At 47.4% G+C, this 14706-nt stretch overlaps 1 protein-coding gene across 1 annotated transcript in view; it reads left to right on the forward strand.

The window, feature by feature from the left end:
• Klb (klotho beta) overlaps nt 1-14706 on the forward strand; it is a 34844-nt gene that overhangs the window by 18277 nt on the left and 1861 nt on the right. The window contains exons 2-4 of the mRNA XM_013154553.2: nt 4673-5183; nt 7029-7297; nt 11333-12476. Of these exons, the coding sequence (XP_013010007.1) occupies nt 4673-5183; nt 7029-7297; nt 11333-12476 (1924 nt within the window). The remainder of the gene's footprint in view (nt 1-4672; nt 5184-7028; nt 7298-11332; nt 12477-14706) is intronic.

Consider the following 14706-nt stretch of genomic DNA (forward strand, 5'->3'; position numbering starts at 1 on the left):
GGAGGCTGAGGCAGGAGGATCTCTGTGTGATCAAGGCCAGCCTAGGCTACAAAGTGAGTTCAAGGCCAGTCTGAACTGCACAGTGAAACCCTGTTTCAAAAAGAAAAAAAAAAGGCCAAGTTGTTTTCCAAACATTTTGCCCATGAGTGTGAGTGTTCTTTGACCATCTGTTGCAAAACACTGATGGCTCTGTTTCTGGCTAACTGGCCTTCAAGAATGGTCCTGTAGGGAAAATTATACTGGTTTTAAAAGCAGGAGAAACTGGATGTGGTGGCCTATAATCCCAACATTCAGGAAGCTGAGGCAGAAGAATCATCACAAATTCCAGGACAACCTAGGTAACAGTAATTTCAAGACCAACCAGAACTACATGAAACCCTGTCTCAAAAAGATTTAAAAAAATTTTTTTTCCAGTATATTTTTTTGGCCTGCAAAGAATCAGATGATTGTAGTTGCATTGAGTTTATATTCTACTCTAAGGAACTATATGTCTTTTTGTGCCAGTACCATACTGTTTGTTGTACCAGTACCACACTGATTTTATTACTATAACTTTGTGGTATAATTTGAAATTAAGTATTATGATGTTTCAGCCTTGCTTTTTTTGCTTAGCTGGTTCTTCTGTATCTTCATATAAATTTTAGGATTTTTCTTTTCTAATTCTGCCAGAATGTCATAGAAGGGGCCAGGGATGTAGCCCAGCACACAGTGCCTGCCTGGCTAGCACAAAGTCATGAGTATGACCCCCTGTACCAGAAAAAAAAGAGTGTCATAGGAAGTTTCTTCTTCTCATTGTTTTGAGACAGAATATTGCTGGTAGTTCAGGCCAGGCTCAAACTCAGCTGTCACTGGAATTTTGATGGGGATTGCACTGAATCTGTAGATCACTTTTGGTTAATATGGCCACTTTAACAATAGTAATTCTGCCGATCCATGAACATGACAAGGATTTCTGTTTTCTAGTGTCTCCTTCAATTTCTTTCATTGGCATTCTATACCTTTTATTGTAGAAGTCTTCCAACTCCTTGGTTAAGCTGGTTCCTAGGTGTGTTTTAAGCTATTGTGAATGGATTGTCTTCCTGATTTTTTTTTTTTTTTTGTCTTCTTCCTTTTTATCGGTACCGGGGATCAAACTCACGACTGCCTGCTTGCAAGGCAGGCACTTATAACGCTGAGCTAAACCTCCAGCCCCTGTCCTCCTGATTTCTTTCTCACCCTGTTCAGGACTCGTGTACAGACAGTTAATGACTTTTATAATCATGATTCTGTGTCTTGCTACTTTGTTGAATTTATCAGCTCTAAAAGTCTTTTGGTGGAGTCTGTAGGGTCTTGTAAGTATAGGATTATTTTAGCTGTAAAATCAGATAATTTGACTTCTTTCCTATTTGAATCCTCTTCATTTCTCTTGCCTAATCTATCTGACTAAAATTTCAAGTCCCATCTTGAACAGGAGTGGTGCTAGTGGACATCCTTGTCTCATTCCTGACTATAGAGGAAACACATTTTTCCCGCATTTGATGTTGGGATGTGGAGTTTTAAAATAAATATTCTAGGGCTGGAGTTTTAGCTCAGCGGCATAAGCGCTTGCTTTGCAAGTGTGCGAGGTTATGAGTTCGATCCCCAGTACCAAAAAAACCAGATAAAATAAATGTTTTTTTTTTTTTTTATCGGTACCGGGGATCAAACTCACGACTGCTTGCAAGGCAGGTGCTTATGCCACTGAGCTAAATTCCCAGCCCCTAATGTTCTTTAATGTATTTAATGCTTTATTAAATAGCTTTAACATCAGACAAGTTTGCAATTCAAAGAAGATACTTTGGCCCGAATCATAAATTTGAAAACATAGCTTCTGGCAAATGACAGATGTCCCGGGATGATGCGTCAGGCCTGCTCATGTGTCTCTGTCCCCTGCCTCCTCTTCTCTGCTCCTGCACTGGACTGCTATCTTATTTGCTTCCTATCATGCGCAGGGTTTATCTGAGTCCTGACTTCCAGGGATATCAAAGGCAGGCGCACATCATTGCCTGCAGGGGATGGAATGAGATATTAGGCGCCCTGCTGTCTCAGTGACAGCAGGCCCTGGGCGCTGCCTCTAGAGGAAAGAGCCTCTCCCTACCTGGTTGAGCTACTGACTGTAGAGAATGAACTTTGGCGCCCCCTAAACCAACCACTCCAACCACAGCCTTGTGCGAGACAGAGAGGACCTTGGAAAAGTGAAGGACAGTTGTCATGTAAGGTTCCCTATTAACCCTATTCTAGTGTCCCCGCGGACCTTCTTTATGAGCATCACCTCGAGGCCCTGCAGCTACCCCTGTTTGCTCACGATTTGTGTCAAACTCACTGTCTCAGAGCAAAACCTTTTACTCTGGTACTTGGCAAACAGGACCGAGTCATAACCGTAAACACCTCATGGGCCTGAGCCCCACCATATCTCTGCAGAGAATGCAGTGCTGTCTTGGCCCAGAGCAGAGATAACCTTAGATCCCTGGATAGGTGTGCAAATAGCAGCAAAGGTGAAAGAGATGGGGGAGCACGAAGGTCACCTTGGGCTGCAACGAGACCTGCATGCACCTATCCAGGTGTGCAGACTTAGTGCCCCTGGCTGCCTAAGCTTCACTCCTCTCATCCCAATGCTCATTGAGCAAGACTACTGCAGCTCAGCTCCATGGACTCTGAGATATGCAATGGGACATCTGTTTTGAAGAAACTCACCTGCCCCGTGGGCTGGTGAATTCCTATGTGGCCTGAGCTAGTACCCAGATCCTGGTTCCACCTCCTGCTCCCTGTGGTGTCTGACAGCACCTCCTTTGCTGGGCAGCAGCTCTGTGGCTCAGCTCATCCTGGGTTCACGGCTGCAGGCACATGATCTTGAAGAGCTGTAATCCCAGTGTCCTCTATAGCTGAAAACACTAAAGGCATCAGGGGATCACGTGACCATTAGAATAAAGCAAAGCGTGCCCCCTGTGGGTCCAGATAATGCATGATTGCTTTTGTTTTGAATCAGAAAAAAAGGAAAAGAAAGGAGAGAAGGAGAGAGGGGAGAGTGAAAGGAATAAAGAGAGACTTTTGACCCAACACTCAGGAGGCTGAGGCAGGAGGATAGCCACGCATTTGAGGCCAGCCTGGGCTACATAGCAAGACCCCATCTCAAACAAACAAAGCAGCTCTTGGGACTTTCCAATGTATTCTAGCCCCCCAGAAAAGCCCAGAGAGAGGCCTGAGCCTCAGTGACTCTTTGGCAGCCAGAACCCCAGGTGCAGGCAAGTTAGAGAGGCCTAACTGAAACTCCTCTTCGAGGGAAGCACGCGTAGGATCCTTGGGGACACTGGGGCACTAAACGACTCTGGGAGCTGCCAATGAGAACTGAGTTAAGGATAGACAGACAGACAAAGGCAATATAAGGCCACTACTATTCCAAAAAAATCTCGGGGATGACTGAAATTAGCCTTTCCTGCATAAAGCAGGGTGGCACCAATTTCGGGGTCCTCAGCCCCTACATCAGTGGCCACTTTACCCGCCTTCACCAGTGGCCACTTTACCCGCCTTCACCAGATTCGTGGAATGTTTTCAGATCCCCAGGACCTACTGGGTTAGAATTCATTGCTCAAAGCCAGATGCACAGCTGCTGTAGTCCCAGCTACTCACAAGGCTGAGGCAGGGGGATCAAAAGCTTGGGGCCAGCCATTTGGCAAAACCCTGACTCAAAAAATAAAAAGGGCTGATGGTATAGCTCAGTAGCCCTAGGTTTATTCCAAGTACAGAAAGAAAAGTCCATGGGCACAGTTTCAGGGACCTCAGTATGCCTACTGTGTGCACGGTAGCCCAATTTGGACAACTGCCTCACAAAGGACATCAGGGTGACCGCCCTTGACTTCCAATGAGCATGAGAGGGCATGACTCAGGCCCGCCCATGCTCTCCACCCAGTTCCTGCTCTGGGCTCCGCTGCCACCTTCCACGGTAATCAGAACACAGCTAAGACTCAGGTGGCGCTGCTCCCGGCCAGACACTGTCTCAAAGCCACTCAAGTGAACTCGTTCAACCCTCTCAAGAGCCCCGCCGGTTGCTTCCTCAGACCGGTCACAGGATCCAGAGACTTCCTAGTCAGGCCCACCGGGAGAGGTGCAGACCAGTGAGCCATCCTGCCCTGTCTCTTTCTGAGCGAGAGGAAACCCTGTGTCCACACCACCTGGCCCCTGCCCCAGGAGGGCCCATAAGGGAGCCAGGCAGGGAGAAGTCAGACAGAACCTGGCTTAGAGCCTCCAGGAGAAGGCTAGTTTGGAAGAACTGGACACGTCCATAGGGGGCTCCTACTTCACTTTATGCTTCACTAATTTTGTTTTGTTATTTGTTTTCTGGGACAGAGTCTCACAGTGTAGCCCAGGTTAACCTCAAACTCACATCGATCCTCCTGCCTCAGCCTCCCAAGTGTTGGGATTATAGGCGTGGGCCACCGTGTGCAGCTCCAGCTTCCTTGATTTTGTCCATGAAGCCAGGAGTGGTGGCACGGGCCTGGGAATCGGAGGCCCTAACATCAAAAGTTTGGGTCCAGCCTGGATAGCTTAGCAAGGCCCTACCTCAAAATGCAAAAAAAGCAAACAAGCCAGTCCACCCTCCCCAGAAGCTCCCCCGGCGAGCACGGGCGGGTCAGTGACGCTGTTCTCTTCTCCCCAGGCCCACGCCAAGGTCTGGCACACCTACAACCGCAACTTCCGGCCGGCCCAGCGCGGCTGGCTGTCCATCACGCTGGGCTCGCACTGGATCGAGCCCGCGCGGCCCGACGCGGCGGCCGACGTGCAGCGGTGCCAGCGCTCCCTGGCGGCCGTGCTCGGCTGGTTCGCAGGCCCGATCCACGGGCGCGGGGACTACCCGGCCGGCCTGCGGGACGAGCTGCCCGCCGCGCTGCCGCGCTTCTCGGCCGCCGAGCAGCGCCTGGTGCGGGGCACGGCCGACTTCTTCGCCTTCTCCTTCGGCCCCAACAACTTCAAGCCGCCGAGCACCGTGCCTAAAATGGGGCAGAATGTGTCCCTCAATCTGAGACAAGTGCTGAACTGGATCAAGCTGGAGTACGGCAACCCCCGAATCCTGATTGCCGAGAACGGCTGGTTCACCGACAGCCACGTGACCACGGAGGACACCACGGCCATCTACATGATGAAGAACTTCCTCAACCAGGTTCTGCAAGGTTGGTTGTGCGTGACACTTGGAAGGAGAGTGAATCTTCACAGGCACTGAAAGTCACCTTTGGGCAGGGGCTGGTGGTGCGCACCGGGAATCCCAGCGCTCTGGAAGGTGGAGGCAGGAAGATTGCAAATTGGAAGCCAGCCCGGGCGACTTAGTGATCTAGCAAGACCCTGTCTCAAGATAAAAAATAAAAAAGGGCTGGGGGTGTAGTTCAGTGAAGGCCGTGGGTTCAGTCCCCAGCAACACACACACATTCGCAGATATGTTTAAAGTTCCTTATCATGAGTACTTTAAGATGCTTCTTGAAATTCTAATCCTTTGAGTCCATACCATGACTGAGTGACGCAAGTCCTAAAGGCAGAGCTGAGTCGTTTCTATTGCTCCTGAAGATTTCTTGACATCCCTACATCTCCACCTGATTCCTTTTCCTCCACCCAAGCAATGACACCTGCAGGTGGCTGCTGGGAACAAAGGCGCCCTACCAGCCTGCAGGACTTAATTCCCTGGGATCTTCCCATAGGCTCCCAAGTCTCAAGGACACTCCCCTTCTGCGGGAGAGCAATTCAGCCTTAATTCCCAGAAGGATCCACCTGGGACATGGCTGGCCTGCATTGGGCCACGTGCGCTCCGCTGGGCGCCTGGGAGCCCAGGGCGCCACCCACTGGCCTGGGTCGGGCTGAGCGCCGGGCTCCGCGTGGCTGTCCACCCGCCAAGGGTTGGAGCCAGGCCGGATGTAGCACACTGAGCTGTGGGAACCGCTGCCCGAGGATTTCCCACCTTGCCGGAAAGGAATGTCAGTGATAAACCACCACCTCACCCCCCCAGTAAAAAAAACCGTGGCATTTCTAGGAGACATAAAAGCTTTTAAGATAAATGAACCAGAGGCCAGGCATGGTGGCTCATGGAGGCTGAGGCAGGAGAATGCCTTGTAAGTTTAAGGCTGGCCTGAACTGCAGTGAAACCCTGCCTTAAAAAGACAGGAAAGAAAAAAAAAAAACCTAGGATTAATTTGAGTATTTGTTCCTTTTTCTGCTGCTGTCATTCATCATATTTTATTTTTACCCAGTTTCTACACATTGAATGAGAGTTTTAAAGATGAAACAGTCCTTAAAGATCATTTTGTCCAATATCTTCCATCTACCGATGAGCAAACAGGCTAAAACCATGGCTCTGGCACCTTTTCTAAAACACCAGAGGGCACGGCAAGGGCTCCTGCTACTTTGATTCTCTTATATCACTTTGCCTCTTTTGCCTCCTTAAAGCCACATTCACTTATGTTAATTCTAAGGACTGATTTTTTTTTTTTTTTTTGAGACAGGCTCTCACTATTGTAGCCCAGGCTGGCATTGAACTTTCAGCAATCCTCCTGCCTCAGCCTCTCAAGTGCTGGGATTACAAGTGTCTGCTGCCAGGGGCTGGGAGTTTAGCTCAGTGGCATAAGTGCCTGCCTTACAAGCAGGCAGTCATGAGTTCGATCCCTGGTACCAATAAAAAGGAAAAAGACAAAAAAAAAAAGTGTCTGCTACCATGCCCAGCCTGAGCTGTATATTTTTAGTGTATATGTTTCTAGTTCTATTTTCTGTATGCCCTTATTTTTCTTAATTATATTGCAGGAATATTTTGAATTTGAACTTTAACCGTGTCAACCAGTATTTGTATTAGGGAAGGGAGTAGCCTCTGGATTCAACTAAGTGCCATTTTTGAAGTATAGACATGGGTTTCCTGTGAGTCCTGCCAAGTGGGAAAAGGGTTGGCTTCACAGTACCGTCCCTGGTGTGTCACCAAAGCGGCAGGCGTGAGCTGAGTGCTCAGCCCTTAGAGTGTGTCTGCTTTCTTCTCTCCACAGCCATCAGATCTGATGAAGTACAAGTGTTCGGTTACACCGCCTGGTCGCTCCTGGACGGCTTTGAATGGCAGGACGCTCACACCACCCGCCGAGGGCTGTTCTATGTGGATTTTGACAGTAAACACAAAGAAAGGAAACCCAAGTCCTCAGCACGTTACTATCAACAGCTCATACAAGAGAATGGTTTTCCTTTGAAGGAGTCCACACCCGACATGCAGGGTCAGTTTCCCTGCGACTTCTCCTGGGGTGTCACCGAGTCTGTTCTTAAGGTAAGGGGCGCCTTCTAATGAACCACTATTGGGGAGAGTGCGCGCTGTCCTGTGACACTGACACAGTGACAGCCAAGAGATACCGGTACCATGGTTATCCCGAGGCTGTGAGGGGAGCTGGGGGGAAAGGGAGGAAAGATAATGCTGGCTGAGATGCTGTCGTGGGCCAGAACGCATGCATGGAGGAGGACAAGAGGCCGCCCCTCCTGGGTCTCGGGTTCATGTGCTGGGCACTGCACCACCAGGCCCCGGGAGAAGTCAGCCTCTGTTGAGCCACTTGGACTAAGAATGAGTATGAATAGTTTGCCAAGGAATACGGGATTGCTCTTGGAAAAACCAGCTAGATATGCTGGTGCAGGCCTATAATACCAGTACTCAGAAAGCTGAGGCAGAAGGATCACCACAATTTTGAGACCAGCCTGGGCTACATAGTGAGTTCAAGGTTAACCAAGACTGCATAGAGACCCTGTCTCAAAAAATAATAATAATAATAATAATTTTAAAAAATTTTAAAATAATAATAAAGAAAAATTTAAAAAGTAACCTTAGCCAAAGGTTGCATTTCTAGATGCTGAGTAGACAGAAGACTGGATGGCTTCTCTAAAGGAGACTGGCAAAGTGAAAGTACTATAGTGTAACACTTAAAAATATTACTAGATCCCAAACTGGATGTAGTGGTGCATGCTTATAATCCCAGTACTTGGGAGACTGAGGCAGGAGGACTGCCACAAGTTCAAGGCCAGCCCTTGTCTCAAAAAACCAAAATAATTAAATTAAAATATTACTAGGTCTATTCCCATATATCTCTTTTCAAGTCCCTTGGTGTTCTATTCTTCTCCAACATTGTATTTTGAAAATTTTCAAACCTGTAAAATAAACATATTCCCTGTATCAATCCTGAATTTTTTTTTTTTTTTGGTCTTCTTCCTTTTTATTGGTACCAGGGATCGAACTCACGACTGCCTGCTTGCAAGGCAGGCGCTTATGCCACTGAGCTAAATCCCCAGCCCCAAGCCTGACTGAGTCCCTCATTGTACCACACCCTGAAATATTTCAGATGTATCTATTAAGAGCACAGACCTTTTCTGTGTCATTACACTATCAACAAAGGTACCCACATTTTTTTTTTTTTTTTTTTTTTTGGTACTGGGGATTGAACTCATGACCTCATGCTTGTCACGCAGGTGCTCATGCTGCTGATCTAAATCCCCAGCCTTTGTACCCACATTTAAAAATTTTTTTTAAATTTCATTTTATTTTAAAATTTTGAGACAGGGTCTCACTAAGTTACTAAATTACCCAGGCAAGACTCAAACTTGTGTTTCTCCTGCCTCAGCCTCCCAGAGTGCTAGGATCACAGGCATGCACCACCAGGCCAGCAGACATTTTTACCTAAGTTAAACACACAGTAGCATGTGTCCAAGAGAGTGACTTGAGCCCACAAGCTTAAGACCAGCTGGGACAACATAGTAAGACCCTGTCTTATAAAAAGAAAAAAAAGCAGTAATTTGGTGATAATACCTTGAGACCATAAGAATATCCTGTTTCTCAACAATTAATCCAATAGTTTTAATATATATTCATGAAATTTGCTTTCATTATTACTTTCTAGGCCATAAAAAGAGGAAATTTTAATTATATTATTTCTTCCACATTTATTTCCTGGATTTCTTGTTTGTTTTTTGTTTTTCAGTAACAGGAATTGAACTTAGTTCCTCATGTTTGCCAGGCAGGCACTGTGCCACTGAGCTAAATCCCTAGCCCTCTGCCCTCGCCTTTTTTTTTCTTAGAATGTCTCACTATGTAGCCTAGGCTGGCTTTGAACTCCCAGCAATCCTCCTGCCTCAGCCTCCAGGGTGCTGAAATTATAGGTGTATGCCACCATACCCGAAAGTACTCCTGAGTTTTTAGCACTCTTAGTTTTCTGACACAAGATGTCCCAGAATCACCTCATTTTTTTCTTTCCCCAGGCCTGGAAAACACCATTTCTTGGAGGATCCCAGAGTCCCTTTAGTGCACAACAGAATGTTAGAAATTCTGGGAGGTGGGCTAGATTTGGGGTACAGCATCTTTACCTAGATCCATTATACCCAGTTGTCTACAATTAATGCTTTATGGAGATTTTTGTTTAAAAATTTTTTTAATTATTAAAAGCAGAATGTATTTATTGGAAGCTTCTGTCCAAGAGAGAGACAGAAGGGGTCCCAAGTGGGTTGGGACTCTGTCTTCTCTAGGGACTTTTATAGAGCAAAACCACAAAGTGCATAAAGATTTGTTACCCAAGAAGTCCCGGTTCTGAGTCTATGAAACAAAAGCAAACTTACCTTTATCCAGTGATCTTGGTGGAAGACCTCCAAATGATATAGGGGAAAGAAACTCCCAACCTACTAGATGTCTGATATGAGTTCGTGTTCTCTAAAATCAAAGAATGAACTTTAGAACAATGGAGGTTAAGAGCAGAATATATTTATTGAGAGAAAGAAAGCTTCTGTCTGAAAGAGAGACAGAAAGGGTCCTGAGCAGGTTGCCTTTCTGGAGATTTTAAAAAGTAAAACAAAGCCAGGCATGGTAGCAAATGCCTATAATCCCCAGCACTCAGGAAGCTGAGGCAGGAGGATCCCCAACAATCTGAGGCTAGTCTGGGTTACATAGTGAGTTCATGTGAGTTACATGGTGAGTCCCTGTCTCAAAAACACAAAACCAAGAAAAGTAAACAGATTTGATTTGATCGTGCCTTGTGTCATAGCAAGATTGCTTTTTGTAAATACCCTTTCAATACCATGCTGACGTGAGCTTTTTAAAACACTAAAATCAACTATGAGCATTTTACTCAAACAATTAATTATATCCAGATTTAACTTCGTGATCACATGATCAGTGTTTTCTCAGTTTTATGTCCTTGATAACTGGCTGGCAGATGGCAAGTGGGCAGTAATATGGTTTTGCAATTAGGCTATGAAAGATGACACATGAGAAAACAATTAGAGGGAAAAGATTTACCAAAGGTTAATTATTGTTTCCTAGCGCATTTAAATTGAGTCATAAGGATAAACAGTATGTTAAAATAAGAGAACTTTTGCTTGTTCTTATTAATCTCGAATTGGGAAATATTTTTCTTCATTTTAGTTTAGACTCAAGGGACCTACTAAGGCTATTAGTTGCAATCAGGAAAAACTAAATCCAAGTCATGATTATCTTCTGTTTATATGATGCTTTAGAGTTACCAGGAGTCAGCACACCCTGGAGGGGGCTGCGACAGTTCAGTGCTAAATAGCCGCCTAGCCCAAGGGTAGGAGAGTCAGACCATGACAGGAGGCGGGCTTTCTGTGTTATAGTTAACCTCAGGGGTTTTGGGGGGTATCTTACTGTCCTTGGGTAGAGACAGCATTGCTGTTTTGTTGGGTGAATAAATGCTATGTCTCCTGGGACATGATAAACTGGATGCAAATGTGACATTACTTGGACTTTTGAAATAGGAAGAGTTAAAAGTTGCAATTTTTTAGCAAATGTAAGTGGCCTTAACCCATACCCACCCCATTAACCAACCTCTTGTAGGAACTGTCTCAGGGTCCCTGAGCCTGCTCTAACCCTAAGTGCTGACCTCAGGGACTTCGTCCAATTTTACCTTTGCCTGTACTTTATGACAGGGCTTAGAATGCATCTTCATGATTGCTTTTAGCTGAGGGTATCAAGCCAATTTCCAGATGCATTTGAACAGAATCACACTCAACCCCACCATATATCCTGGGCTTGATGTTCAAATGAGCTGGAAAATGACTTCTCAGTCTTTTCTTGTTTTCCCAGCTGAGGCCTGGATGTGGTTCCTTCCCTGATTCCTGGCCTCCCTGGAGATTCTGAGTGCTGACAAGGAAGGTAATTCAGCAGGTGAGCAGCCGGAACACAGGGGTCATCAGGAAGGACGTGCATCATTTATTTTCTGTCTCCTAGTGAGAGGCAATGTCTTTTTCTCTAAGGATGCATAGGAAGAGCCTCCCCGGCCAGCATTAGCTTCACCCAGTGTGCTTCTTTCCGCAGCCCGAGCTGATGGCTTCCTCTCCACAGTTCACTGACCCCAGCCTTTATGTGTGGAATGCCACGGGCAACAGACGGCTGTACCGAGTCAAAGGAGTCAAGCTGAAAACACGGCAGGCTCAATGCACAGATTTCATCAGCATCAAAAAGCAACTGGAGATGCTGGCCCGAATGAAAGTCACCCACTTCCGGTTCGCTCTGGACTGGGCCTCTGTCCTTCCCAGTGGCAACCTGACTTCGGTTAACCGTCAGGTTCTAAGGTACTACAGGTGTGTGGTCAGCGAAGGCCTGAAGCTCAACATCTCCCCAATGGTCACGCTGTACTACCCGACGCACGCCCACCTGGGCCTTCCCAGGCCGCTGCTGCACAATGGAGGTTGGCTTAACCCATCCACGGCTCAGGCCTTCCAGGACTACGCAGGGCTGTGCTTCAGGGAGCTGGGGGACTTGGTGCGGCTCTGGATCACCATCAATGAGCCCAACCGGCTGAGCGACATCTACAACCGCACAGGGAACGACACCTACCAGGCGGCGCACAACCTGCTGATGGCCCACACGCTGGCCTGGCACCTCTACAACCGGCGCTACCGGGCGTCCCAGCACGGGGCAGTGTCCCTGGCTCTGCACTCGGACTGGGCGGAACCTGCCAACCCTTTCGTGGACTCGCACTGGAAGGCTACCGAGCGCTTCCTGCAGTTCGAGATCGCCTGGTTCGCAGAGCCGCTCTTCGGGACCGGGGACTACCCGCGGGCCATGCGGGAGCACCTGGCTTTCCGGAACCGGCGGGGACTGTCGGACTCCACGCTGCCGCACTTCACCGAGGCCGAGCGCAGGCTGGTCAAGGGCGCCGCCGACTTCTATGCCCTGAATCACTTCACCACCAGGTTCGTGATGCACGAGCAGCAGAGGGGCAGCAGCTACGACGCAGACCGGGACGTGCAGTTCCTGCAGGACATCACTCGCCTGAGCTCGCCCACGCGCCTGGCCGTGCTGCCCTGGGGCGCACGCAAGCTGCTGCACTGGATCCGCAGTCACTACGGGGACGTGGACATCTACATCACGGCCAGCGGCATCGACGACCAGGCGCGGGAGAACGACCGGCTCCGCAAGTACTACCTGGAGAAGTACGTCCAGGAGACGCTGAAAGGTGAGGGTGGGCCCTCCAGGCTGTGCTAAGGACCAGGACACGTTGTGGGGGAAAGGCCTAGTAGTGAGTGTCAGACTTGTAGCACTCAAGTGGTTTTATTCTTAAAGGTAATGAGCTCATTATGGAAAATTTGGCATATTTTTCTAAAAATCACTCGCAAATTCACCCCCCAAGACAAACACTGTCAATATTTTGGACGACTTCATTCCAGCGTAATTGCTAGGTATTTTATGTAATGCAGGCTGGCCTTGAAATCGTGGAGATCCTGCCTCAGCCTCCTGAAGCTGTTTTTTTTTGGAAGCTAGGTATTTTTAATACAATTGACCTGTTTCAAAAAAACCAAACAGCTTTATATTTAACTTTTACACCCCAGTACTAGAAATCAAACCCAGGACTTCCTAGGATTTTTTTTATCGAACCGGGGATCCAACTCATGACCGCCTGCTTGCAACGCAGGTGCTTATGCCGCTGAGCTAAATCCCCAGCACCAAACCCAGGACTTCCTGTGAGGCTCTACCAGACATAAATCCCCGATCCTCAGCAACAACTTCTCTTTCTTGGTTGTTGGTCAAACTCAGAGGCTCATGCATGCTAGATAAGCACTGTCACTAAGCAAGAAACTTCTTCCTTAAAATCACATTACAGACCATGTCACAAAAAAATCTAATAAATTTTTAAATGATTGCTTAATATAGCATGCTTTACCTGCATACCTTCACATACTTAATCTTTCCTCCAACATTTGATATTTAGGATTTTCCTCCAAAGTAGGTAGCATTTGTTATTTAGCAGGTTTTCTTGGTATACATTCCTTGTCATCATTTCTAATTAATTTCTCTAGGGTGAGTTGCTCATTACATAATAAATGTTCTCAATAGCAGTGCAAAGGACAGCTAATCTCACATACCCTTCCCAACACTGAGGCTTATAACTGTTTTTTTGAGATAGGGTGTCACTATGGAGATCAGGCTGGCCTTGAATTCAATGTCCCCAGTTGTTGCTGAGACACAATATCCAACACCCACAAGTTAGGGATTTTGAGACTGGGTTTTTCATTTGTGTTTTTGTATATTTTTTTTGTTTTCCTTTCCGTCACCCCCCCCCCCCATACAGACATCGAACTCACGACCGCCTGCTTGCAAGGCAGGTGCTTATGCCGCTGAGCTAAATCCCCAGCCCATTTGTGTTTTTGAAGCAGGGTCTCACTGTGCAGTTCAGGCTGGTTGTGAACTCATTATGTAGCCCACACTAAGCTTCATCACACTGTGATTCTGTCTCAGCCTTCCAAGGGCCTGATTACTGGCATGTACCACCATGCCAGGCAGATTTTCTTTTGTTTTGTTTTCTGACTCTCACAAGTTAAAGGGGAGATTTACTTTGGCACTTAGTTTGTAGAAGTTTCAGTCCATAAACCAGGCGTGATGGCTCACGTCTGTAATCCCAGCACTTGGGAGTCTGAGGCAGGAGGATTGTTATGAGTTCAAGACCAGCCTGGGTTACAAAGTGAACGCAAGGCCAACCTGAACTGCACAGTGAGACCGTGTCTCAAAAAAACAAAACAAAAAAGAAGTTTCAGTCCATAGCTGGCTGGCCCTAAGGCAGGGTGGAAGGGCAGAAGAGTTCATGGCAGATGAGCAGCAGGGAGCACTGGAGGCAGGCTATACCTACAGTGACTTACCTTTTCCAGGCAGGCTACACTTGCCGGCGTCACAGGCAGCTCAGTGACTAATCCAGCATCCACCCACTATCCAGCCACCTCTCCAAAAAGCCCACCTATGAGCACCCGAGAGGGCTTTCTAGATACAAGCAGAAGGGAAGAGGGTACCCAGGGTGAGAAAGAGCAGCCACAACCCTAGTCACAGCTCTTAAACTGGCCTCCTCCATCCTAGTCTGCGCCTTCCCTTCCCACTTTGACCTCATCTCTTTCTTATTCACTCACTTCTACAGCCGCTGGCCGCAGTCTGGCCCTAGCACTGGCCAGGCCTGCATCCGCATTAAAGGTCAGTACTCTACAGCTTTGCCTTCACCCACAACACTCTTCTCTTGGATAGCTGTACTCTTGGGAGTGGTTAATTTTTTTTTTGAGACATGGTCTCACTCTGCAGTCTTTGGCAAGGTCAGTTTTCTCCTCCCCACATCCTCTTCCCTTTCTCCTAGGGTGAATACCTCTGACACAATGCATCTTCCGTGATTTTTTTTTCCTTGTTGACTTTTACCCCATAAAAATGTG

This window comes from Cavia porcellus, unplaced genomic scaffold, assembly GCF_034190915.1.
Source record: "Cavia porcellus strain 051 isolate PalLab524CR breed Dunkin Hartley unplaced genomic scaffold, mCavPor4.1 scaffold_30, whole genome shotgun sequence".
NCBI lineage: Eukaryota > Metazoa > Chordata > Mammalia > Rodentia > Caviidae > Cavia > Cavia porcellus.